Raw genomic sequence first — 26,213 nt, 5'->3', positions numbered from 1 at the left:
TCCACCTGAGGAATTGCCGCTCACACCACACAGGGTTCAGCTCCGCGGCATCTCGGCGAAGCCTCCTGACATCCCGACCCCCGCCGAGACCTCCCCTCTGAGCTCCTGAGCACAGCCCCAGGGGACCCGAGCTGCGCGCTGTGCAAACACAGGCCTGCCCTCGCCCTCGGTGCGCCCCGTGCCCGCCGCCCCCTGGGCCGCCCCGCGGTGCGATTGGGGGCCTAGCCCGCCTGCCCCGGATCCCACGCCCTCGAGACCGCCGGGCGCCCCCGCCCGGCCACGCCCCCTCGGATGCCCCGCTCCGCCCCGAGGGGGCGTGCCCTGCGCCCCCGCGAGCCGGGCGGGGACCGGGCGGGAGCGGGGCGGGGCCGGGGCGGGGCCGGGGCGGGGCTGGGGCGGGGCTGGGGCGGGGCGCGGACCGTCCCCCACTGGCTGCGGCGCGCGGGGCAGCGCAGGCTCAGTGCGCGGTGGCGGCGGCGTCGCGGGCAGCTGGCGCCGCGCGGTCCTGCTCTGCCGGTCGCACGGACGCACCGGCGGGCCGCCGGCCGGAGGGACGGGGCGGGAGCTGGGCCCGCGGACAGCGAGCCGGAGCGGGAGCCGCGCGTAGCGAGCCGGGCTCCGGCGCTCGCCCGGTCGGTGCTTGGGGCCGGGCAGGCGCGCGGAGGGATCCAACGGTGCTCGCGGAGGGGTCGGGGCGCGGCTGTCGCGGAACCACAGAGGTGCCTGCAGCGGGCCGGGCCGGGGCGCGGGCTTCCCGCGCGGGAAAGTTTGCCGCCGCCGCCGCCCTGGGAAGGCTCTGCAGCAGCCAGGGAGGGAAGGGGGAGGAGGGAGGGACCGCGGCGGGGAGGAGGCGGCCGGCGCCAGGCGGCCCGGGAGCCCTGGGCGGCGGCGGCGGCAGGCGGGGCGGCTGGGGGTCGGAGGCGTCGGGACGCAGGAGCCGGCCACCGCCGCTTTCGTCCCTGTCCGCCCCTCTAACGAGCTGCCTTCCTTCTCCTGCAGTCTGCTGAGCGGCGCCCGCCTCCCGCCGGTGCCCGCGCCGGGCCGTGGGGGGCAGCATGCCCGCGCGCGCTGCCTGAGGACGCCGCGGCCCCCGCCCCCGCCATGGGCGCCCCTGCCTGCGCCCTCGCGCTCTGCGTGGCCGTGGCCATCGTGGCCGGCGCCTCCTCGGAGTCCTTGGGGACGGAGCAGCGCGTCGTGGGGCGAGCGGCAGGTAAGAAGGGACCCACTAGGCACGGGAGAGGCCGGCCCGTGCGGGCAGAGGCGTTGGGGACGGGAACCGGCCCCGGGTCGGAGGGGCCGCCGGGTGTGAGTGACGCCCCGGGGTTAGAGCCCGGATTCCGCTGCCTCCTTGCCGGAGAGCGCGGCCAGAGCTAGCGCGGCGACTTATGGGGCGCCCGGAGCCGCAGATACCCTCCAAGTGCGAGGCCACCACGGGGAGCCAGGCTGGGGGTTGGCGTCCGCAGCCCCGATCCCTTGCGGCTCCCTAGCCCTGGCCTGTCGGGAGGGCGCGGGGGGCCCCATTTCCACGATTCCCGCTGTTGTTATTCGGGTTCTGCGCAGACGGAAAGTTCCCATTGTTGGCGTCCCCCTCCCCCGGGCCCCAGTTTGTGGCCAGCTTTGGCCAAGGCGAGAAGCCGGACTTCTGAGGGTGGGAGTGCGCGTCAGCGAAGCCCGGCCCCTGCCCGCCCGAAGAGGCAGCAGCCTCCAGCGTCCCCGCTGCCGACCCTGCCCCTGCCTGGGGGCCGAGGGCGCTTCCCCGTGGGTGCGCGCCGAGCTCCAGGCAAGCGAGGGGCGCGTGTCCCAGCGTCGCGGGCCCTAGACTGGGCTGGCGGTCCAGGTCCCGCGGGACGTCGAGGGTCTGAAGGGAGGTCCCGCGGGGCGAGGGGAGGGGAAGGGGCGCCCGGCCGGACCTGCACACGCGCCGCGGTTCCTCGTGGGCCGGGCCGAGAGCTCCGGTGCCGCCGCCGCGTACACCCGCTGCCGGCTCCGGACGGGCGAGGGGGGCGCGCACAGCCCAGCCCGGCGGCCGCGCGGAGGGAGGCCTTGGCCCGGTGAGCTCGCGCCCCACCCGGGCCCAGGCCCGAGCAGCCGCTTCTTTGTACCTCGACGCGGCCACAGACCGAGCATTGATGGCGGCTCGCGGGGAGGTGTGAGCGACTGCGGGCGCGGCGGGCCGGGGAGGGCGCCTGGAGGGCCGAGGCAGATGGCCGCCCCGCCCGCGCCCCCGCGCCCCTTTCTTCGTCGGCGGCTGCAGCCTCCCGGAACAATGTCATTTTTTTTATGAATGAAAGTGGCCCGGCGCTTGAATGTGCGTGTCATTCAGCGGCGTGAACAGGGGTCGTCGGGAGGTCAGCGCGCGCTTTTAGCGCCTGCTCGGGCGGCCCCGCTTCCAGGGGTGCCGGAGGGGCGGCCGCGGGGGGAGCTTGGCTTTCGCATTCTCATTCAGATAAAGATATTACTCCTTACGGCCCGCGAATGCCAGCCAGCCCCGGGGAAGGGCGGCGGCCAGGCTGCGAGGCCTCTCCTAGACCCCCTGAGCTCCTGGGCCTGTGGGGTGGGATTTTTACTTTGTGCCACAGTGGGGGAAACTGAGGTACAGGACCAGTGAGTGGCAGAGTTGTGGAGACTCTGGGACTAGGAAACGCCCCCCAGGTCCAGCACAGCCCCTCTGGGACACAGCAGAGGGCTGTCGTTGGCATGTGGAGCCCAAGTTGAGGTCGGCACTGTGTGGGGTTGGGGCGCCAGCGGGAGCACGTGTTGTGAGATCCATAGAAGGGTGGGAGGTGGGACGCGTTGCCTCCTACCCCGCCTCGGGTACAGCAGGAGTTTTGTCTCCAACGTGTTTGGGCACCAGTGTCTGTGTGGTGTCAGTGGGGCCTCCCTTTTGTTGATCAAGAAAGAAAGAACCCTTCCTAGGGCTGCTGGGGGGCTATAGCTCTCCCCATGCCTGGCAGCTGGGTCGGGTATGGGGGCTCCACCCAACTGCTGACTTCCCAGTGGGAGTCAGACCCTGAACTTATAGTGCCCACTCATGCCCCGTGTCACACTGTCCTTCACCTGGTGCTCGCCACCCAGCCCCTGCTGGGGTGCCCTGGCCTCTGCTGGCACCTAGCAGGCAGGCAGTGGGGGGGCGGTCAGGGCTGCACCCTCCCCACCACACACGGGCAGATGGCCACCGGTGTGGCTGGCCTGGGGCTGCTGTGTCCCCCGTCCCCCCGTGCTGGACCAGGCTGAAGCAAATACTTGTGTGGATGGCTTGACCTGTTGTCGCCACTCAGACCAAACCGGAACCAACCGGCTGTTGCCCTTGGGCCAGGGCCTGCAGCTGAGGCTGCCATGACCAGCCTGTTCTCGGCCTTCTGGGGGGCCTCGAGCAGCTCCCAGCTCTGGGTGGTCCCCACAAGACACTGGCCAGGACCGGAGGGCTGGAGGTCAGGCCAGGAGCCCCCCTGACTGCGGGGTCCCCACAGGGGCAGTCCTTGAGCTGTGGGTCCCTGTGGGGCGAGGGCTCCCTCGGATGCTTCAGGGGATGAGTGTGGGCCCTTCTGGCTGGCAGGGTCATCCTGGGCACTGGGCGCGTGCGGCTGGATCAGGTGGGTTGGGCAGAAGAGGGCCTGGCCAGGCAGCCAGGGACTGGTGTGGCCAGAGTGGGCAGCTGGGCCCCCAAATCTAGGCCACGCGTCTGCAGAATGACAAGTGATGGCGCAACCCGCCCAGCTGGGTCTGAAGAAGGAGGCTGCCTGGGGGACCACCCACCCCCGTCCCGGCCCCAAGCCCAGGACGCCCGCCTGCATGCATTGTCTGGCCCTGGCAGGGAGGCCTAGGGGCGATTGTCCCCCCAGCCGTGCCCATGGTGTGTCCTTGGGTCACAGGCTTTGGTGGCTCTGGGGAGCTGGGCAGCTACTGGGGAGGGACCCAGGGGCCACCTGCACATCTGCCCCTCTGGGTGGGCCCCCACCCCAGCTTCTCAGCCCCCAGGGAGGGGCCAGGGCTGCTGACCTGCCCTGGCTCTCACAGCTTCCTGCCCCCAGCCTGGTCGTCCTCTGTGAGGGGGCCCCAGTCCCCCTGCAGGCAGCAGGACTCCACCCCCCGGCCCCCTTGAGGGCCCGCCTGGGCCTCCCCACTCCCCGGCCTGTGAGACCCACTTGGCCGGACCCAGCGCCGTGTTTGTACTTTGCTCTTCTCGGTGTGTTTTCCGTCATGACCGCTGTGTGGAGCTTCCACAGGAGCTGCAGGATACAGAACCTTGCCCACCCCAGGGAGCCCCCACCCCCGCCCCGGCCCCCTTGTGCTGCTCCGGCCTGTGCTCTGCCCGGTGAACCCGCGCATCGCCCCCCAGATCTGTCCACACGGCCACGTGACACTGCACCTCCTTCCTTCTCGCCTGTTCTGTTCCCTGGCTGTCCATTTGAACTGCTTTTCAGGCCCATATGGGGTGCGGGGGCTACTGAGGACGGACCCCTCCTGGGGTGAATCTGCACCACGAGGGGGCTGGCTGGCCAACCCTGGCACCCCCTCTGAGCTCCATTTCAGTCAGAGGCCAGCAAAGGGCAGCCTGTCCCCTTTGCCCGCAGCACCTGCCCGTTGTGGTGCCGCCTGTGAGACAAGCATGGATTTTATGTTTCCAAGCAATTGAACAAATTAAAAGAACGAAGAGTCACACTTTGTGACACTTTGAGATTTGATTTCTCCATGTCCATAAGTGAAGCATCATGGGGCCACCGCTGTGGGGTTGGCTGCAGGTTGTGTGGGGAAGGCGGCTGTCACACCGAGGCAGACCGGAGTCCTTGGGACAGACTGATTGGCAAGGCTGAAGATAGAGACCTTTGGCCCTTTTGGGACACAGTTTCCAGCCCCTGGTCTGGTGGGACCCTGGATCTGGGTCAGAGCCTTCCTCACTCAGGGCCGCCAAGGCCTCCACTGCTGTGTCTGTAAATGGTGCCGGGTTTGGGGGTGCCTGCCTCATGGTCGCCCATCTTGCCCACAGAAGTCCCGGGCCCAGAGCCCGGCCAGCAGGAGCAGTTGGTCTTCGGCAGCGGGGATGCTGTGGAGCTGAGCTGTCCCCCGCCCGGGGGTGGTCCCATGGGGCCCACTGTCTGGGTCAAGGATGGCACAGGGCTGGTGCCCTCGGAGCGTGTCCTGGTGGGGCCCCAGCGGCTGCAGGTGCTGAATGCCTCCCACGAGGACTCCGGGGCCTACAGCTGCCGGCAGCGGCTCACGCAGCGTGTACTGTGCCACTTCAGTGTGCGGGTGACAGGTGAGCTCTGGGGCCACGCCAGCTACAGAAAGGAGCCGAGTGCCGGGCTCCCTGAGTCCCTGCGTGGGTCAGGAGCGGCTGGGGGTCTCTGTGGTCATTGGTGGAGAGGAGGGCACCCCCAGGAAGTGCTGCCCAAATGGGGGACCCTGCCCCATCTGGGAGGAGCACCTGGGGGCTTCCTGGGGCAGGTTGGACATCGGATGCGGCCGTCTCTGCCTTGCAGGCGCTCCATCCTCGGGGGATGACGAAGACGGGGACGACGAGGCTGAGGACACAGGTGTGGACACAGGTGGCAGCAGGGTCCAGGGTTCAGGCCAGCCGGGGTGGGGCCCGCTGCCACCGCCAAGCCCTGCCCTCCACAGGCAGCTGAGGGACTGAGGCCCCGGAACAACCTCCCTGGGGTCACCCCGAAGGTCCGGTCCCCTCAGGATGCAGGAGGGGCTGGGCCACTGACATGGCTGTAGATGCCCGACCCTGGTGGCAGGGCTGGGTGCAAGGGGACACCGTGTTGCTGATGGGGAGACCGAGGCACAGGGCCCTGGGGGTTCCAGGAGCAGGAGGAGGCCAGGGCTGGCCTGTGGGGCTCTGGTGTTGGCTATAGGTGAGATGGACCCCGCAGACATGAGCGCAGCAGGGCGGGGCACTCAGGTGGCCGCCGTGGGGTGGATGGACCCGGGGTGAGGGCGCCGGGACGCCTGCCACAACCAGTGGCGGGCAGGGTGGCTGGCAGGAGGGTGGCTGGTTGGTGGGCTGCGGCTGTGAGAGAGCAGTCGGGGACGATGCCTGGCGTCCCGACCTGGAACGGTGGCAGGTGGACTTTGCCAAGTTGTAGGGCGGGGAGGTGGGGCTTCTGGTTTTGGAGGGAGCTCTGAGGGGAGTGCGTGCAGGTGATGAGGGTCATCGTGGCACAGACACGGGGGGCAGTTACGACTTGCGGACTGATGGTGTGTGGGCTGGGTCCCTGGGCCAGTGGGGTGAGCAGGTGAGGAGGGGAGGCTGAGTCCATGAGAGAAACTGAGCTGGGGGAACTCACCCTGGGGGTCTTCAGGAGGCCTGGGAGGGAGCTCAGCACCGTGGGGTGCCTCTTTCCAGCCTCTGTCCACATTGCTGATTGCTGGGCCTCAGTGCCCCTGATGGGCATGTCCCTGGAGAGGGCTGGCAGTGAGCTCACTGAGGGGAGGGCTGCTTCCCTCCTGGGGAATGCCAGCCCATCCTTGCCTGGAGTCCCGGCAGGAAGGCAGCACCAGCCCTGAGGAAGGAGAAAAACCAGTTGGGCTGTGAGAGGGGTGGTGGGAGCCCTGGACATCGAGATGGGAGGAGGCAGGGCCTCCAGGGTGCCACCGTCTCTGGGTGCCCGCCAGACTTGGAGCTCTGCAGAGGGTGGTGTAGGGTCTTGATTCCCGTGGGCCCATGCTGCCCGGCTGCCTCCAAGGCTCCTGGCTCTGCAGGCGACTGGGCTCCTCTCCTGGTAAACTGCTCCCAGGTCCTGGCTTGTCCACTAGATGGGCCTGCCCCCTGGGTCTTCAGTCTCCCCGTTGGTGGGCCTGGCCCTGGCACGCCTCTCTGGGCAGGTGGGCTCCCCTGGACAATGCCCTGTGCCCTGTGACTTCACAGGTCCGGACAGAGCACCCTGGAGGGGAGGGGAGGGGACACACGGCCCAGCTCTGAGAAAGCCCTGGGGAGGGGACAAGATGTGGAGGCTCCTGGGAACCTCATCCCGCCCTCTTCCTACACAGGATGGGAAACTGAGGCTGGGGGTGGGCAGGGGCAGCTCTGGGGAGGGGGTTGTTCAGAGGGGCCTCTGCTCCCACTCGGGTCATGGCCTTCACACGCACCTCGGCCCGCAGGGGCCCCTTACTGGACACGGCCCGAGCGGATGGACAAGAAGCTGCTGGCCGTGCCGGCCGCCAACACGGTCCGCTTCCGCTGCCCGGCCGCCGGCAACCCCACTCCCTCCATCTCCTGGCTGAAGAACGGCAGGGAGTTCCGCGGCGAGCACCGCATCGGAGGCATCAAGGTGGGCGCGGCGGGGTGGCTCTGGGCCTGGCAGGCGGCGGTGGTCGCTGCCTCCGCTCACTCGCCCGCCCGCGTCCCGGTGCAGCTGCGGCATCAGCAGTGGAGCCTGGTCATGGAAAGCGTGGTGCCCTCGGACCGCGGCAACTACACCTGCGTCGTGGAGAACAAGTTTGGCAGCATCCGGCAGACGTACACGCTGGACGTGCTGGGTGAGGGCCCTGGGGCAGCGCGGGGGCGGGGGCGGCAGTGGCGGTGGTGGTGAGGGAGGGGGTGGCCCCTGAGCGTCATCTGCCCCCACAGAGCGCTCCCGGCACCGGCCCATCCTGCAGGCGGGGCTGCCGGCCAACCAGACGGCGGTGCTGGGCAGTGACGTGGAGTTCCACTGCAAGGTGTACAGTGACGCACAGCCCCACATCCAGTGGCTCAAGCACGTGGAGGTGAACGGCAGCAAGGTGGGCCCGGACGGCACACCCTACGTTACCGTGCTCAAGGTGGGCCACCGTGTGCACGTGGGTGCCGCCGCTGGGGCTCCTGGGCTGGCCCCAAGGGTGCCCCTTGGCTGGGGGTTGCGTGAGGATTTGGGTCTAGGGGCTGGAGCTTCGGGGGCAGAAGCTGTGGGGTTGCTTGTGGGGCCACGTCTCAGCCACCCCACACCTCAGGGCCATAGGCAGCTGCGTTAGGACCCGTTTCCGTGTCTGCAGAGGGCCAACCTCAGCCACTGAAGTCCCTGACATGGAGCTGCCCACGGGCTTCTTGGGGGTGGGTGCGGCTTGGGCAGCAGTGGTGCCCCAGGACAGGGCAGTGTGGCCAAGCCCTCCAGGCCCCCTCTGGACCTCAGAGGCGGTGGCTGAGCCCCGACCTGGCCGATTGGCTCTCGTCAGCTGTGTGCAGTGGGGCCCAAGCTCACTGTCTGCCCGCCTCCTGAAGCCCTTAGCTTTGTTCCCATGGCTGCCGGGTGGGGGCCACTGAATTGGGACGGTTGCGACACTCAAAGCCCAAAGAGAAACATCTGTTCAGAGAGAAGACGGTCTCGTGGGGGCGGGGAGCAGGCGCAGGGCGAGGGTGGAGTCCCGACCCCGCCCAGAGAGGCCGCCTCGGGCCCTGTCCAGGGTACAGGTTCTGCAAGAGCCCGGGGGAGGGCAGGCCAGTGACCAGAGGTTGTCTGAGGGTCTGGGCTGGGTTGTTGGGGTGGAGGCAGAGACGTGCATCCTGTGAAACCACAGCCACCTCGAAGTGCCTCCACGCCTCCTCCAGGCAGCCTTTGGGGCTGACGCAGCCCAGCCTCGATCTGTACCTTGGGGGTCTCCCACATCCTGCCTCGTGCCCGGCGGGGCTGCCTCAGGGGCGTGCCTGAGCCAGGTCTCTTGTCCCCGCAGTCCTGGATCAGTGAGAGTGTGGAGGCCGACGTGCGCCTCCGCCTGGCCAATGTGTCGGAGCGGGACGGGGGCGCGAGTACCTCTGTCGAGCCACCAATTTCATAGGCGTGGCCGAGAAGGCCTTTTGGCTGAGCGTTCACGGGCCCCGAGCAGGTAACGACTCTGTCCCATGCCGGCCGGCACAAGAGCTCCAGCTCCAAGGCCCTGTCCGCACGCCCTGCACGCCCCGCACGCCCAGCCCTGCTCGCTCCCGCCCCTGGCTCGCGCTCCACTCGGGGCCGCCTCGGCAAGGCTGGCAGCTCCAGCCTCCACGGTGACCACCCGCTTCGAGCCCCGTGGCCTGCGCCGACCCTTCCCGCACGCCTGCGACCCCCACAGGAGGTGCCCGGTGCCCACCGGGCCGGCTCCGTGCCATCTGTGAGCACCCCTTTGCGCCTCTCTCCACCCTCGCCCGCTGCCTGCTCGCTTCTGCAGCCTGTGTGTCCCTGTGTCCATCCTCCACCTGCACCTGCCCGGCTCTGCGCTAACCCGCATGCTGCCTGCCCGCCTGCCGCTCACCTGTGACAGAGGACTCGCCGGTGGAGGGGCCTGGCTTCGGGCTCAGTACCGGTGTACCAGGCGGAGGGCCCTCGGCCGCGTGGCGGTGACCAAGTTGGCGGTGGCTGAGGAGTTGGTGGTGGCGGCGTTTTCCTTGCAGCGGCTGGATCCTGCCGTGTGGACTCTGTGCAGTGGCCGCAGGGCGGTGCTGGCGCTCGCCTATTGCTTTGCTCTCTCTTTGTAGACGGCGGGCGCTAACACCACCGACAAGGAGCTAGAGGTTCTCTCCTTGCACAACGTCACCTTTGAGGACGCCGGGGAGTACACCTGCCTGGCGGGCAATTCTATTGGGTTTTCTCATCACTCTGCGTGGCTGGTGGTGCTGCCAGGTACCGGCTTCTGCTGCTCCTGTTGCTCCGCACTGTCTGGAGGACGCTGGCTCGGGACACGCCAAAGCTGCCAGGACGGACGGGAATCCTGTGACTTATGGCCATCCCGCTCCTTGAGCCCTCACTCCTGGCCCTGTGCCCAGTGTGGGGACAAAGTTGGCCTGGCCCGGTCCTGGTCCCAGAGGGGCCCCCTCAGCCCCCTCGAGCCCACTTCCCATCTGGGTCCCCAAAAGGCCCCTCCTGTGGCTCTGGTGTCTCCCGGGCGCCTGGTGGCGGTGTGGGACTGGCTGGCTCTGCTGGGCTCCTCCTCTCCAGGGTCTGGCCCTCTAGACTCACTGGCGTTACTGACTGCGAGACCCTCCAGACAAGGCGGGTGCTGAGGTTCTGAGCCCCCTCCCGCTCCCAGTGGTGCCTGTGGCTCTGGGCCAGGGGCATCCATGGGAGCCCCGTCGGGGGGTGGGGGCCAGGCCAGGCCTCAACGCCCATGTCTTTGCAGCCGAGGAGGAGCTGGTGGAGCCTGACGAGGCGGGCAGTGTGTATGCATGCATCCTCAGCTACGGGGTGGGCTTCTTCCTGTTCATCCTGGTGGTGGCGGCTGTGATCCTCTGCCGCCTGCGCAGCCCCCCCAAGAAAGGCCTGGGCTCCCCCACCGTGCACAAGATCTCCCGCTTCCCGCTCAAGCGACAGGTAACAGAAAGTAGATACCAGGTTCTGAGCTGCCTGCCCACCAGGCCTCCTGGAGCCCCCCCCTCGGCCCACGCTGGTCCTGGGCTGTGAGTCCTCTCTGCAGCCAGGCGGGCTCCCCTCTCCTTGTCTGTGCTCACCATGTAGAGCCTAGGGTACTTTGGGGCACGAAACATTCTAAAAATCTTCATTCAATGCTGGTGGAAGTCAACGCCCCCCCTTCTGGCCCAGCACTGACCCCCGGCTGTACCTCCAAGCCCTGTCGCCCACGCGGCGCCAACCTGCCCCTGCTTACCCAAGCAGGTGTCCCTGGAGTCCAGCGCGTCCATGAGCTCCAACACATCACTGGTGCGCATCGCAAGGCTGTCCTCAGGGGAGGGCCCCACGCTGGCCAGTGTCTCCGAGCTCGAGCTGCCTGCTGACCCCAAATGGGAGCTGTCTCGGGCCCGGTCAGTGGTGCTGAGGGCCAGCGTTGGCTGTAGGGGGCTTGGTGGTGGGGGTGAAACAGCCACCAGTCAGAGGCCTGGCTGGGTTTAGGGGCCGTCAGTGATGTGGCGGATGTTGGGTGTGGCTGGGGTTCTATGGAGATGCTCCTGGGACTGGGTGCATGGCAGGGACTGCCCCTCTCAAGGTGCCCTGTCTGGAGGGGCAGCAAGGGCGGGAGGCTGTGGGTGACGCTCTTCGTCCTTATGAGCAGGCTGTAGGGGGAGCATGGAGGGCTTCCTGGAGGTGGTGGCTCTGGGCCAGGCTGGGGTGGGGACCGTGGTGGGCTGAGAGTGGGCGAGTTTGCACACTCATGGCCCCTCTGCCTCCACTGCCAGGCTGACCCTGGGCAAGCCCCTTGGGGAGGGCTGCTTCGGCCAGGTGGTCATGGCGGAGGCCATCGGCATTGACAAGGACCGGGCCGCCAAGCCTGTCACCGTAGCCGTGAAGATGCTGAAAGGTGAGGAGGGGGCGGCCAGGGGTGCAGAGCGGGGCTGGGGGGGCGGCCAGGGGTGCAGAGCGGGGCTGGGGGGGCGGCCAGGGGTGCAGAGCGGGGCCGGGGGCGCCGCCGCCGCCTGACACAGGCCCCCGCTCCTTGCACAGACGATGCCACTGACGAGGACCTGTCGGACCTGGTGTCTGAGATGGAGATGATGAAGATGATCGGGAAACACAAAAACATCATCAACCTGCTGGGCGCCTGCACGCAGGGCGGTAGGTGTGGTAGCGGCGGTGGTGCCGGGTGGGCGGCCCTCCTGGGCCTGGCAGCCCCTCTGAGGAGCCCGTGTCCCCAGGGCCCCTGTACGTGCTGGTGGAGTACGCGGCCAAGGGTAACCTGCGGGAGTTCCTGCGGGCGCGGCGGCCCCCGGGCCTGGACTACTCCTTCAACACCTGCAGGCCGCCCGAGGAGCGGCTCACCTTCAAGGACCTGGTGTCCTTTGCCTACCAGGTGGCCCAGGGCATGGAGTACCTGGCCTCCCAGAAGGTGAGCAGGGTGGCAGGTGTGGGTGGAGTAGGCTGGGCCCTGCCCTGAGATGCTGGGAGCAGCGGGGAGAGGTGGAGAAACTTCAGCCCTGCCTCCCACCCCTTCCCCAGTGCATCCACAGGGACCTGGCTGCCCGCAATGTGCTGGTGACCGAGGACAACGTGATGAAGATCGCAGACTTCGGGCTGGCCCGGGACGTGCACAACCTCGACTACTACAAGAAGACAACCAATGTGAGCCCGGCCCTGGGGTGAGGGGGTGGGGGTCATGCCAGGAGGACGCCTGGTGCCAACACCGCCTTCCCACACTCTCCCAGGGCCGGCTGCCCGTGAAGTGGATGGCGCCTGAGGCCTTGTTTGACCAAGTCTACACTCACCAGAGTGACGTGTACGTGTCCTCCAGACCTCAGGCTTCAGGGGTGGAAGCGGGAACTGGGCAGAGCCAGGACCCCAGCTGCAGCCCCCAGGCCTGTGCCCTGGAGCTCTTGGGTGTGGTTTCTACCCCTCCCTGGGGGCAGCAGTGCAGCCCTGGCCTATTCCCCTGGTGCCCGCCCAGGTGTCTGTCCTGGGAGTCTCAGGACAGCCTGACCTCACCTTCCCCTGCAGCTGGTCCTTTGGGGTCCTGCTCTGGGAGATCTTCACGCTGGGGGGCTCCCCGTACCCCGGCATCCCTGTGGAGGAGCTCTTCAAGCTGCTGAAGGAGGGCCACCGCATGGACAAGCCCGCCAACTGCACACACGACCTGTGAGTGGCATCCCTGGCCCTCCACTGGGTCCTCAGGGGTGGGGGTCCCTCCGGGGCTGGGCGGGGGAGGGACCGGCAGCCCTTCAGGCTGTTCCCGAATAAGGTGGGAAGCGGCGGGGCTCACTCCTGAGCGCCCTGCCCGCAGGTACATGATCATGCGGGACTGCTGGCAAGCCGCGCCCTCGCAGAGGCCCACCTTCAAGCAGCTGGTGGAGGACCTGGACCGTGTCCTTACCGTGACGTCCGCCGACGTGAGTGCTGGCTGGCTCTGGCCTGGTGCCGCCCGCCTATGCCCCTCCCCCTGCCGTCCCCGGCCATCCTGCCCCCCAGAGTGCTGACGTGTGGGGCGGGCCTTCTGGGGCACAGAGGCGGCTGTGCGAAGAGGGGCTCGGTGGCACAGCGCTCACCCCGCCTCCCGCCAGCAGGAGTACCTGGACCTGTCGGCGCCTTTCGAGCAGTACTCCCCGGGTGGCCAGGACACCCCCAGCTCCAGCTCCAGCTCCTCGGGACGACTCCGTGTTTGCCCACGGCCTGCTGCCCCCGGCCCCACCCAGCAGTGGGGGCCCGCGGACGTGAAGGGCCACTGGTCCCCAACAATGTGAGGGGGTCCCTAGCAGCCCACCCTGCTGCTGGTGCACAGCCACTCCCCGGCATGAGACTCAGTGCAGATGGAGAGACGGCTACACAGAGCTTTGGTCTGTGCGTGTGCATGTGTGTGTGTGTGTGTGTGCACATCTGCGTGTGCCTGTGTGCGTGTGCATCTTGTCTCCAGGTGCAGAGGTACCCTGAGTGTCCCCGCTGCTGTGCAACGGCCTCCTGACTGGTGCTGCAGCACCGAGGGGCCTTTGTTCTGGGTGGACCCAGTGCAGAATGTAAGTGGGCCCACCCGGTGGGACCCCCGTGGGGCAGGGAGCTGGGCCCGACATGGCTCCGGCCTCTGCCTTTGCACCACGGGACATCACAGGGTGGGCCTCGGCCCCTCCCACACCCAAAGCTGAGCCTGCAGGGAAGCCCCACATGTCCAGCACCTTGTGCCTGGGGTGTTAGTGGCACCACCTCCCCACCTCCAGGCTTTCCCAGTTCCCACCCTGCCCCTCAGAGACTGAAATTACGGGTACCTGAAGATGGGAGCCTTTACCTTTTATGCAAAAGGTTTATTCCGGAAACTAGTGTATATTTCTATAAATAGATGCTGTGTATATGGTATATATACATACATATATATAAAATATATGGAAGAGGAAAAGGCTGGTACAACGGAGGCCTGCGACCCTGGGGGCACAGGAGGCAGGCACGGCCCTGGGCGGGGCGGGTGGGGAGGGAGGCCCCAGGGGGTCTCACCCATGCAAGCAGAGGACCAGGGCCTTTTCTGGCACCGCAGTTTTGTTTTAAAACTGGACCTGTATATTTGTAAAGCTATTTATGGGCCCCTGGCACTCTTGTTCCTACACCCCAACACTTCCAGCATTTAGCCAGCCACATGGCGGAGAGTTTTAATTTTTAACTTACTGACAACCGAGAAGGTTTATCCCGCCAATAGAGGGACGGCCAAGAATGTACGTCCAGCCTGCCCCGGAGCTGGAGGATCCCCTCCAAGCCTAAAAGGTTGTTAATAGTTGGAGGTGATTCCAGTGAAGATATTTTATTTCCTTTGTCCTTTTTCAGGAGAATTAGATTTCTATAGGATTTTCCTTTAGGAGATTTATTTTTTGGACTTCAAAGCAAGCTGGTATTTTCATACAAATTCTTCTAATTGCTGTGTGTCCCAGGCAGGGAGACGGTTTCCAGGGAGGGGCCGGCCCTGCGTGCAGGTTCCGATGTTATTAGATGTTACAAGTTTATATCTATATATATAATTTATTGAGTTTTTACAAGATGTATTTGCTGTAGACTTAACACTTCTTATGCAATGCTTCTAGAGTTTTATAGCCTGGACTGCTACCTTTCAAAGTTTGGAGGGAAGCTGTGAATTCAGTTGGTTCGTTCTGTACTGTTACTGGGCCCTGAGTCCGGGCAGCTGTCCCTTGCTTGCCTGCAGGGCCATGGCTCAGGGTGGTCTCTTCTTGGGGCCCAGTGCATGGTGGCCAGAGGCGTCACCCAAACCGGCAGGTGCGATTTTGTTAACCCAGCGACGAACTTTCCGAAAAATAAAGACACTTGGTTGCTAACCTGGCCCTGTGCTTTCTGTCTCCAGTTCTTCTGGGATAGGGGAGGGAGGGGCCACTTTGCCAGGTGGTCCCAGTTGCGCGGGATGGATGCTGGCAGCATCACCGAAAATCACTGGTGGGCTGGGAGCCCCAAGAGCAAGGAGTGTTTATGGGAGGGGCCTGGCGGAAGGGAGCAGGGTGCCTGGGGGGTGCACTGCCCTGGATGCTCCCAGCTTGTGGGTTCCTGAGGTGGTGGTGGTGGTGGGGAGGGTCCTGTCTCACTAGCTCTGAGGCAGACCTTCCCTCATCACCCCACTCCTGGCATCCGCCTTCCCAGTCAGCTGGGGAGCTTTCTGGGCATCCCCCTATGGAGCCAAAAGTAAGCAAAGCCCTCATGGGGCCCTGGGGGCTACACAGGCGGTCACTCTCCTCCAGATCAGCTCTCTGCCCTCCCAGGCCGGGCAACCAGTGCCCCCACTGCCTTGGGCTCCATCAGGGTCCCCCACAGTGATAAAGCACCTTTGGGCAGATGAGGTGCTGATGGGGGTGCTGAGAACCCAGAGATGGAACCAGGCCCTTGCCCAAGTTCATAGCCCTAGCAGGGTGGGAGGACAACATGGTGAGAACAAGTCTGGGAAGGCTTCCTGGAGGGGGTGTACCATCTCTCCTGACTCCCCACCACCCTCTTTGCTGTCCTCCCTTCTGCTATCCTCCCCTCTGCTTTTCCCATCTCTGCTGTCCCACCTCTGTCGTCCTCCCTTTGCTCTCCTCCCCCCATCCCCTCTGCTCTCCCCACCTTTGCTGTCCTCTCTGCTGTCCTCCCTCTGCTCTTCTCTGCTGTCCTCCCTCTGCTCTTCTCCCCTCTGCCATCCTCCTTGTCTCTCCTCCCCTCTGCTGGCTCAAGAGCAGGGTTTCCCAACCATGAGCTGCATGAACTCTAGCTTCTAAAATACTCTGGCTACAAACTCACCTTTCAGGTCAGGGGGCGTTCCTGGCCCATTTCCTGGGCAGGCAAGGGTTTAACTCAACCCCATTCAGGGAAGTACGTGTGGGCGCAGGCCTGGTGGAAGTAGCCTCACAAGGGACTGCATCCCTAATGCCCCCACTTGCCCAGAAACCCCATGCTGAGCCCCAGAGGCAGGCCTGGCCATGGGATGCCTGGTGACAGTGGCAGGATGGGGAGGCCCACATGGGCCTGAAGGCTGAGGCCCGCAGGGCAGTGGGAGGACCAGGCCAACAGGCAGGCAGTTCCAGCATCCACACCAAGGCAGGCAGAGCATGGGGCTCGAAGCGCAGGCCGGGAGCGCCCCCTAGCGCTGGCTGGGCAGTGTCCCTGCTACAACCTAAGGCCCCTCTCCCGTCAGGGCTCTGGTGGACCTCTGGTGGGCACAGTGGGATCCTGAATGGGTGCTGGGGACCAAAGGGCTGGGCCACCGGGAGAACAGTGGCCCATGAGGGCGCTGGTGGGCCAGCCCCCTCCTCCTCAGAGTGCTTCCTTAGCGACCCCAGATGGCAGGGCACAGTCCTTGAAGCTGCCCCATCAGGGGCTCCCTGGCTGCCTCCCCCTGTCCCATAAGAAGGTGAGCCCATGAGAGACCCCAGCTGTCAGCACAACTGAACCTCCACCACCAGGGTGCCCTCTAGTGGTTGGGTGTGCTCTAGGCTGGCAGGGTCCCTGCCCTTGCTGTCTGCTGATGGCTTTCTGAGGGGGACGTGTCTCATGGGAGGCCCGGCTTCCAGGACACAACTGGTGGCTCCTGGGGTCACCAAGGGCACCTGCTTTGTTCACAGCTCTTTGGGATGCTGTCCCCATGAGTGAGCACCTCCCACCCCAGCTGTGGGTCCATCATTTTGTCTGATTAATTAGGGCCTAGGGGTCAAGGGAGGCCCCGAGGGAGGACCCTCAGTGTGAACAAACCAGCAGCCAGGGCCGCAGAGAAGCCCGTGAGGTGCCCACAGGGCCTGGTCCCAGTGTGGGCAGAGCACCTAAGGGATGGCTTCTGTCCACTGAGAAGGGTCGGGAGCCAAGACACCACACTGCTATCCTGGCGCTGGAACCATCCACGCACTACTGCAGCCGGGCCACGCTGAGGCAGGTAGGCACCCAGAGGTCCGGGCTGGGGGCTGCCCTCCATGGCCCCAGGCCATCACACGTCCCTCAGGGCGTCTGGGCCCTGCCTGTGGGCTGGACTGCAGGCTGAAGGCCCTGCCTCATCCAGGACTCCCTAGGGCAGTACTCGGTGCTCTTTCCCCTCAGCTGCCTGAGGAGTCTTTCAGAAGAGCTGGCCCTCCTGGGTGACACCTCGGCCAGGGTCCCAGCCCCTAACCCCAGGACTCCCAAGAAGTCACTGAGGTCCCCAGAGCAGGGAGAGCATGACCAGGTGGCAGGGCCACTGGCCTGGAGAACGTCCCACACTGTTCCATGAGCAGCTCACGCTGTCACAGGACCTGGGGACGTGGGTCTCCTGACCCTGCAGGCTCATCCTGCAGAGCGGGAAGTGTGAAGCCAAGGGCTGAACCCATGGAGGGCGGCCCAGCACTCAAACCCCCAGGGATGGTGAGGCTCCTTCTGGAACTGGCCTCACAGCCACACGCGCCCCAAGGTCCAGCCCCTGCAGCCACGTGGACAGCTCTGCCGGCTTCCACTTGCTCCTGCGTGCCCAACGGTTCAGAAATATTATTACTCTGCACTGTTACAGGAACACAGATTTGATGTTTTAATAAAAATACGATTTCTACAAAAGGTGCTTAACACGGCCCAGGACGGGCTGTCCGGTGGAGTCAGCCCTAGGACCCCTGGAGGATTTACAAAGACAGAGCCGGCTCGCCAGCACGCTCCTGCCAGCACCGGGACCCACTGCGAGCCACTGCGGGGTGCCCTTCATTTTAAAAAAGTCTGGATTGTGACACTGCAGAAGGAGTCTGAAAGCCCAATTCCTGAATCCCTGCATTAGAACTGAGAGTTCAGGCCGGGCGTGGTGGCTCACGCCTGTAATCCCAGCACTTTGGGAGGCTGAGGCGGGTGGATCACCTGAGGTCAGGAGTAGAAGACCAGCCTGGCCAACATGATGAAACCCCGTCTCTAATAAAAACTTGCCCATAATCCCAGCACTTTGGGAGGCCGAGGTGAGCGGATCACGAGGTCAGGAGATCGAGACCACCCTGGCTAACACGGTAAAACACTGTCTCTAATAAAAATACAAAAAAAATTAGCCAGGTGTGGTGGCGGGTGCTTGTAGTCCTGGCTACTCAGGAGGCTGAAGCAGGAGAATGGCGTGAACCCAGGAAGCGGAGCTGGCAGTGAGCCGAGATCACGCCACTGCACTCCAGCCTGGGAGACAGAGCAAGACTCTGTCTCAAAAAAAAAAAAAAAAAAAAATTAGCTGGGTATGGTGGTGCATGCCTGTAATCCCAATTACTCAGGAGGCTGAGGCAGAAGAACCACTTGAACCCGGGAGGTGGAGGTTGCAGTGAGCCGAGATCGCACCACTGCACTCCAGCCTGGGTGACAGAGCGAGACTCCGTATCAAAAAAAAAAAAAAAAGTGAGTGCTTAGCCGGAGTGAGGAGGTAATACTGAATTCCTAAATCAGGAATTCGTTTCATTTTCACCAGGCGCAGGTGTCCTAGCTCCTGAAAAAGGCCAAGAGCGAGGGTCTGGCCCTGGGCAGGTGTAAGAAAGGACTGTTTTAAGAAGCTTATTACACAAAGCTCTTATTTCTGGATCCACCACTGCTTACATTTGCACCCAGACACCACTTTTAGGTGCAAGAAGAAAGGTCAGGACATAGAGAAAAATGCACACAGAACGATGAGGGAGGATGACGAGGGAGCAAGCCTGCATCAGAGCACGGCTGATGTCACGGAAGCCACCAAAGGCACCCACCAGAGCCTTCCCCACCTGCCAAGCCCCTGCAGCACCCGGAGGGCAAGCTGGCTTTCGGAGGCCACGCGGAGTCCAGGGCAGAGGGGACGGTGGGATGGGCTGCCTGTGGCAGTGGCTGTTCACGTCAACAGTGCTCAGCCAAGGCGGTGAGGACGAGGACGAGAGCCGGGGCAGCTGACTGGGCCCGCGACGCGGCTCACAGGAGAGGCGTCTGCACACACCTGGCAACTGCAAGGCTTGTTCTCGAGGGTAAGTACACTTGGACAAACGAGCACCAGGCTACTTACACAGGGTGAGAGGATTCATAAATATTAGTTAAGGATCTAAAACCAACTTCGCAAATAACTGCAATCTGAAAGCCTCTGGAAGCCAACTGTCCCTGCACAAAGGTTTACAATTGAGAAATATCTCCTGTTCCTATTTTGTCAAGTTTCTTTAATGGCTGAACAGAAAGAAGCTTCAAGTAATGGAGAAGGCATCGTCTGAGCACAGCTGCTTTCCTGGACGCCTGTGCCGTTCCTGTCTTCCAAATCCTATGCTTGGAGGCCCCTGGAGGGACATTTTTGCCAGGAACCAACCTGACCTTAAAAAGATGAGTGTGACACAGCTGGCTGGGCAGGAGGGTGGAGGTGCCACAGGACACCACAGGCCCACGCCCTGGCCAGCCTGGCCATGCTGCCGAGTGCCGAGTGCGGGGAGGCCGCCCCACCCAGAGGGCACAGGGCAAACCCTAAGCACGGGGGTATTGCCCTTGAAGCCCCAGGGGATGCCCTGTGCCGGATCCTCATGCCTCACTGACTAGCCTGCTTGCTGAAGGAGCCCAGGGGCCTGAGCCTGCAACACCGCAAGGGGTGAGAAGGGCATGCTGCTGTGGGCGCACTGGACCCAAACCTCACATTAGAAGCTACAAAGAACCCCAAATGCGCTTCAGAGCCCCACCAACCCCCAAGCCAGGCTCATCCCTGACACAGTGAATCCACTGCAGCCCCCGTGGCACGCAGCCCAAGCACCACCCAAGGGAGCCCCATGGCCAGGGCTGCGTCGGAGTCGCGCGGCTCTTGGGGCAGGCAGACCAGCATGGGAAACTCTGTGCCAATTGACTGCTTAAAGAACTGGGGGAAATAGAAAGCCGAGAAAGAGCTCCAATACACAAGGGAAACCGCACGTGAGAACCAGCACTCCCAGCAGGGAGACGTCACTCTCCAGAGGCCACAGAGATGGCAGACACCTCCGTCTCCACACTGACCCACATCCAACTGAAAGTGTGCAGGAAGACAGGTCTATTGACACTGAAATCTAGAAATCAAGGTCCACAGGTGAATGGAGACATCTTCAGCCCTGAGGAGGCCAGGCTGTGTCTCCTGACGCCCCTGAGGGTGGGCACAGCAGCCAGCTCTGTGTGGGCGGAGTCCACGTGGTCCTCATTCTCTTCCCTGGGGACAGGGCAGCACAGTCAGATGCTAAGACGTGAGGCCACACACGTGGGGGCGCCTTCCTGCCTTGGCCCGGCCCAGCTGCCTCTGGAGCCAGGAGGCCGTGGCAGCCACACCACAGCGTGGATCCAGACACGATTCTGTAGAGGGGTTCCTGGATTCCAGACAGACTGAATCTCCGTGGAATGATGAAAATTAAAATTTACTTGGTTATGGAAGTCTCTGATTTATTCCAGCCAAAATATTAGATGAGCCACTGAGAATCACCACAAAGCAATCGCCCTCACGGCCCTTGCCAGGGTGGCGGCACAGCAGGAGGACAGGTGCCCAGGCCAGTGGTTCTAGCTTCACCTCTGCGACCTCCTTCTCTGCCTTCCTTCTCCTCCACCTTCTCCTCTTTTTCCAGTGTTGCTACAATCTCAGCCACCCGGCTGGTGGAGATGTGAACATCTTCTTTGTCCACCAGCTCCATCACCTACACACGTGGGAAAGGGAGAGGCTCAGGTGGCTGCGCCCTACGGCACAGTGAGGCGGAGGCGGGGCCAGCGCCGTCAGCCGCCCCGGCTGGGGTGGCAGCAGCATGCACGCAATCACTGCCTGCGGGCCCCGGGGTCCTCAGAGCACCAATTCCCCCAAGGGGTGCCACAGACCCTGGGGAAGGGGCTCAGAGTGGGAGGACAAAGGAGCCAGGGGGCTGCCTTGACAGGTGGCAGACGGCACAACGGGGCTGCCAGGGTCGAGTTCCTGCTCTGGCCGGGAACCTGGGCCATGGCTTCCCAGGGCAGAGTGGGGTGACATGCAGGGACCTTGTCCCCACTCTGCCACCCAGACTAGCAGGGAAGGGAAGGGCAGTGTGCAGTAGATACATGATCCTTGCTTCCAAACTGAACTGCAAGAAACCAGCCAACACTTCTGTTAGACGTCTGGAAAATCACTAACCTGATGCATGCACCGGGAGCCACGAGGCAGCTTCCCCTCAGAGATGTCAGTGATCGGGAAAATTGGTGTGCGCACTCAGGCTAGAGCCCTGCCTTCCCTTCAGAGACTGGATCCTGGGCCAGGGTCTCCGGGGCTACCCTGGAACCTGAGTGGCTGCACTTGGGAGCTCAGCCCAGCAGTCACCTCTCAGCCTCGGGGCGGTGCCCAAGCTGCCCCCTGGCTCCCCTGTGTAGTTGCCTCTCAGCTTCGGGGGGGCCCGGCAGGTGTGAAGTGCCCCCAGGCTCCCTGTGCAGTCACCTCTCCGCCTCGGGGGCCCCTGAGAGGTGTCTGCCGCTCCCCCCCCGGCGCCCCAGTGCCACCAGCTGGGGGCGGGGTCCAGTGACATGCGTAGCCACTAGGTGCGTTTTCTGTCTCAACACTTGAGTTGTAACTTCAATAATTTCTCACTTCTGATGTTTCAAATGAGAGCAGCGGCTTAAAGGAGCAGTCGCAGTGACAGACCCAAACCCCTGACAGGAGAGGGTAGTTGCCCAGGAGGGTGCCGGACATGCAATGAACAGTCCCCCTGCCCCACCCCACTCCAGAGCAGGTGGCGGATGGCCTGCGTGGTCCCCAGCGAGGCCCACCTTGACGAGGTCGTCAATGTTGACCTTGCCATCCTTGTTTTCATCCAGTGCTGCGGCCAGGCTGGTGAGCTTGCTTTCGGGAATGTGCTTGACTTGCTTCATGGCGTTGATGAGCTCAGCGACACTGATGACGTTCTCCCTGTGGAAGAACTGCATGTGGCCTGCATGTGGCCACGGGCACGCGTCCTGCTACACGGGACCTCGCTGCCCACACCTGTGGCTGCAAGTGGTCAGCACTGACACAGGCGGCTCCGCGTGAGCCAGGCAACCTCCAGCACGGACCCCCAAGGTATGATCCCATCCTGCATACACTGCCAAGAGCTCCCAGGGCCAGCGTGGACACAAACACAGAAACACCACCAGGTCCAGGGTTTCCACGGGCATGTCTGCCCCTCAGTGGCCACCCCTCTGGGGCCATGGCTGCTGGGCTGTTTTCCTCAGGCCTGTGGCCACTTGGCAATACTTTCATGATCATGGGGGCTGTGGTGCCCTGGGCAGATGAGGGCCTCCAAGAGCAGGGACGAGAGCATGAGCAGGGTGCCACGTGCAGCCCACCTACAACACTGTGGGTGTGGGGGTGGAGATTTGGAACCTGCAGGGCACCAGCTGTCACCCAACAGCTGTTTCATTCGCCCAGAAGGGACTCACAAAACGGCAGCTCCCTCAGCCACTGCTGCGCAGGAATCTGGGACATGTCGGGCACGGAGAAGGCCGACTGCCCGAGCTGGTGTCATTACTGAGCGTGGGTGGGGTCAGGAAGAGGGAGAGGCAAGAGAGAGCCTGGTAATTAGAGGAAACAGAAGCCAAGAGAGGCGGAGGTTGGAGCGGGAGGAGAGGGGGCTGTGGGAAGAGGAAGAGGGGCCAGGAAGGGACGAACTGCTCTCGGAGAGGCAGAGACTGACATGCCAGAGGGTTCCTGGCTGGGACTGCTGGTCAAAGGTGGAGAGGCAGCCAGGCAGAGGCTACAATGTGCCCTTTGGAGCCAGAAGGGCCCAGCTCAGATCCAGCAAAGGGACCAGCCTCCCTATGTGAGTCTCCGATCCCTCTCTCGCGCCCGCCACCCCACTCACCCCGTGGGCATGCCGTTGGCCGGGGCCAGCTTGCCAGCCTGCTGGTCCATCTCCAGCTGCGAGATCAAGCCGTCAATCTGCCCGATCATCTGCTGCACCCTTTTTGTCAATCTCTTACTGGCTTTAGATTCTTCCACGTATTTTTCTTCACCAGTCTTTGAAAGTTCCTTCTTGATCTCCTGCAAGTCCTAATAAAATTATTTTGGTTGTAAAAAGTTTGTCTTAAAAGAAAAAGGGGGTCAGGTGTAGTGGCTCACGCCTGTAATCCCAGTACTTTGCAAGGCCAAGGCAGGCAGATCACCTGAGGTTAGGAGTTCGAGACCAGCCTGGCCAATGTGGTGAAACCTCGCCTGTACTAAAAATACAAAAATTAGCTGGGCATGATGGCAGGCACCTGTAATCCAGTAACTTGGGAGGCTGAGGCAGGAGAATCGCTTGAACCCAGGAGGCAGAGGCTGCAGTGAGCCAAGACCATGCCAACGCACTCCAGCCTGGGCAACAGAGCGAGACTCTGTCTCAAAAAAAAAAAAAAAAGAATCTGGTTGGGCACAGTGACTCATGCCTGTAATCCCAGAACTTTGGGAGGCCAAGGCAGGAGGATCACTTGAGGACAGGAGTTCAAAACCAGCCCAGGCAACATAGCAAGACTTTATCTCTACCAAAATTCAAACAAAAAATTAGCCAGGCGTGGTGGTGCACACCTGTAGTGCCAGCTACCCAGGAGTCTGAGACAGGAGGATGGCTTGAGCCCAGGAGGTGGAGGCTGCAGTGAGCCAAGATCACATCGCTGCACTTCAGCCTGAGTGACAGAGCGAGACCCTATCTCAAACAACAACAAAAAAAGGTAATAAATTAACTTGTAAAGGTAATTAAACCCATTAATTCAAACCAGAGAGTTATAAAATTGTATTTCTATCATACAAATTTCTTATTTTCGTACACTGCTTTGCAAGCAAAAGACATAATCTACTCTGAATCTCAATTTCCTTCACACTTGTGAAAGAAAAATTCAGTGAACTAATTAATCAAGGAAATTAAGTGTCTTTGTTTTTTGAGATAGGGTCTTGCTCTGTCACCCAGACTGGAGTAAAGTGGCATGATCTCAGCTCACTGCAGCCTCCAACTCCCAGCAAGCAATCCTCCTGCCTCAGTCTCTGGAGTAGCTGGGAGTACAGGCACACAACATCGTGCCTGGCTAATTTTTGTATTTTCTGCAGAAATGGTGTTTCACCATGTTGCCCAGGCCGGTCTCAAACTCCTGAGCTCAAGTGATCCTCCTGCCTTGACCTCCCAAAGTGCTGGGATTACAGGCCTCAGCCACCAGTGCCCAACCTTAAGTGTCCTTTTAAATTCCAAGTTGTTTTTTCCCCACGAGTAAACACCATGAGGAAGAATGGGGAAGGCGAGGGGAGGGGAGGGAAGGAACAGGCTGAGCTGGTGATAAGCACCTCACATCCAGTGGAGAACCCACATGGCATGAGGGCTGTCATAAATCTAGAAATGGCCAATTATTTTTGCCAATTGAAAAATCAGTTATCATTCCCAACAGAGCTATGAAAACAGTTTTTAAAAAATCGTACTGGGGGCCAGGCACAGTGGCTCATGTTTGTAATCCGAGCACTTTGGGAGGCCGAGGCGGGTGGCTCATGAGGTCAGGAGTTCGAGATCAGCCTGGTCAACATGGTGAAACCCTGTCTCTACTAAAAATACAAAAAATCAGCCAGGCGTGGTGGCACATGCCTGTAGTCCCAGCTACTCAGGAGGCTGAGGCAGAAGAATCATTTGAACCCAGGAGGCGGAAGTTGCAGTGAGTCGAGATCACACCACTGCACTCCAGCCTGGGCAACAGAGCTAGACTTCGTCTCAAAAAAAGAAAAAAGAAAGAAAGAAAGAAAAAAATCGTTATTAGGAAGTAATATTTACAAAAAAAGGGAAAAAAATCACCATGGAAGAAAAGAAAAAAGCCACTTTCACGTAATCATGAATAAGATCTCGTCAAGTGACCAAACTCTTCATGAGACACCTTCCCATGTTTAGAAACTAAAAGATGTGGCCAGGCACGGTGGCCATGCCTGTAATCCCAGCACTTTGAGAGGGCGAGGCAGGTGGGTCACCTGGGGCCAGGAGTTCGAGATGAGCCTGGTCAACATGGTGAAACCCCTTCTCTACTAAAAATACAAAAAATTGAGCTGGGCATGGTGGCACATGTTTACAGTCTCATCCACTCGGGAGGCTGAGGCACAAGAATTGCTTGAACCCAGGAGGTGGAGGTTGCAGTGAGCTGAAATTGTGCCACTGCACTCTGGCCTGGGCAACAGAGCAAGACCTTCTCTCAAAAAAAAAAAAAGGTGCACACACATCTGTGGCCAGAACGGCACACAGCCACATTACAGAGGATTTGTCCAGCCGGAATGGCTGTGGAAAGGTTACTGAATAAGGTTTATTTATAATGTGCTTTCCTCTCCAAATACTCTTAGGCCAGCTTATCAAGTATCTGACGGAAGTATTATGTAATACTTTTGGGGCCAGTACAGCGATTTTACTCTTCGTGCAGTCTCAGAGTCCAGGGAGCAAATCCCACCCACCTCGCTGTAGTCCTGCACGTCCTCCTTCAGCGGCTCCAGCTCCTCCTTCTCCTTGGTGAGTGACTTCTTCTGCTCCTGCAGCTTAGAGCAGGCATTGCTGAGGATGTCGATTTCCTCCTTCGTGATCTCTTCCTCCTGGGATAAAAATGGGCAAACAACAGAGCCTGAGCCAAGGGAAAGAACTGGCCTGTTCCCAAGTGACCAGCTGCTCTGTTCATATTATACGGGCAGCCCAGGGCAAGAGTCTCACTGGACAGTCATTGGTAATGAGAGACCAGCAGGGTTCAGGTTCACTGCTACGCTGGCTGCTGCACGCAGTCACTGTCTGCCCTCATATGCCAAACCGCATTTGTTTAAAGCATGTCATCTATGAATTGACACATGTACTGTGAAACCTTCACTACAGTCAAAGAGTCACCTCCAAATGCATCTTTGTGTCCCCACTGGGTCCCGCCACCGACCCCCAGGTAACCTCAGGTCCACCTCCTGCCACTGCAGACTCGGGTGCACTTTCTAGCATCTTAGATAGACGGATCATCCAGCAAGCACTCTTTTTGTCTGACTTCTCTCACTCACTTATTTTGAGATTTGCCCCTGTGGTCGTGTGTTTCTTGTCTTGTTTTTTGAGACAGGGTCTCACTCTGTTGCCCAGGCTGGAGTGCAGTGGTGCAATCATGGCTTGCTGCAGGCTTGATCTTCCAAGCTCAAGCAATCTCCTGCCTCAGCCTCCCCAGGAGCTGGGACTACAGGCACACACTGACATATCTGGCCAACTTTTTATTTTTTGTAAAGACGGCGTCTCACTATGTTGCCCAGGCTGGTCTCAAACTCCTGGACTCAGACGATCCTCCCACCTCGGCTTCCCCCAGTGCTGATATCACAGGTGTGGGCCCCACGCCCAGCCTCTCTGTTTGGTTTTTCTTTCCCTCAGCAACATTTTACAGTACTCTGTGGACAGCACTTGCATATCTTTTTCCAAATTTATCCCTAAGTAGTTCATTTTGGGGGGTGCCATACTGTTCAAACCTTCTCTGACTACTCATTACCATAGTGAAGCA

At 61.9% G+C, this 26,213-nt stretch overlaps 1 protein-coding gene and 1 pseudogene across 1 annotated transcript in view; one reads left to right on the top strand and one right to left on the bottom strand.

The window, feature by feature from the left end:
- The first annotated feature begins 1,038 nt into the window (after positions 1-1,038).
- Positions 1,039-13,061, top strand: LOC129531464 (fibroblast growth factor receptor 3-like; annotated as a pseudogene).
- A 5,729-nt stretch (positions 13,062-18,790) lies between these two features.
- Positions 18,791-26,213, bottom strand: part of LOC134757056 (mitochondrial proton/calcium exchanger protein-like) — a gene marked incomplete at its 5' end in the record, with an annotated part of 33,790 nt that continues 26,367 nt past the window's right edge. Inside the window, 5 exon segments of the mRNA XM_063697650.1 lie at positions 18,791-20,311; positions 20,313-20,410; positions 21,501-21,639; positions 22,571-22,758; positions 25,156-25,290. Of these exon segments, the coding sequence (XP_063553720.1) occupies positions 20,146-20,311; positions 20,313-20,410; positions 21,501-21,639; positions 22,571-22,758; positions 25,156-25,290 (726 nt within the window).

Source organism: Gorilla gorilla, chromosome 14 (assembly GCF_029281585.2).
Source record: "Gorilla gorilla gorilla isolate KB3781 chromosome 14, NHGRI_mGorGor1-v2.1_pri, whole genome shotgun sequence".
Lineage (NCBI taxonomy): Eukaryota > Metazoa > Chordata > Mammalia > Primates > Hominidae > Gorilla > Gorilla gorilla.
Note: the sequence above shows the minus strand (reverse complement) of the source record. Positions and strands in the feature narration are given on the sequence as shown.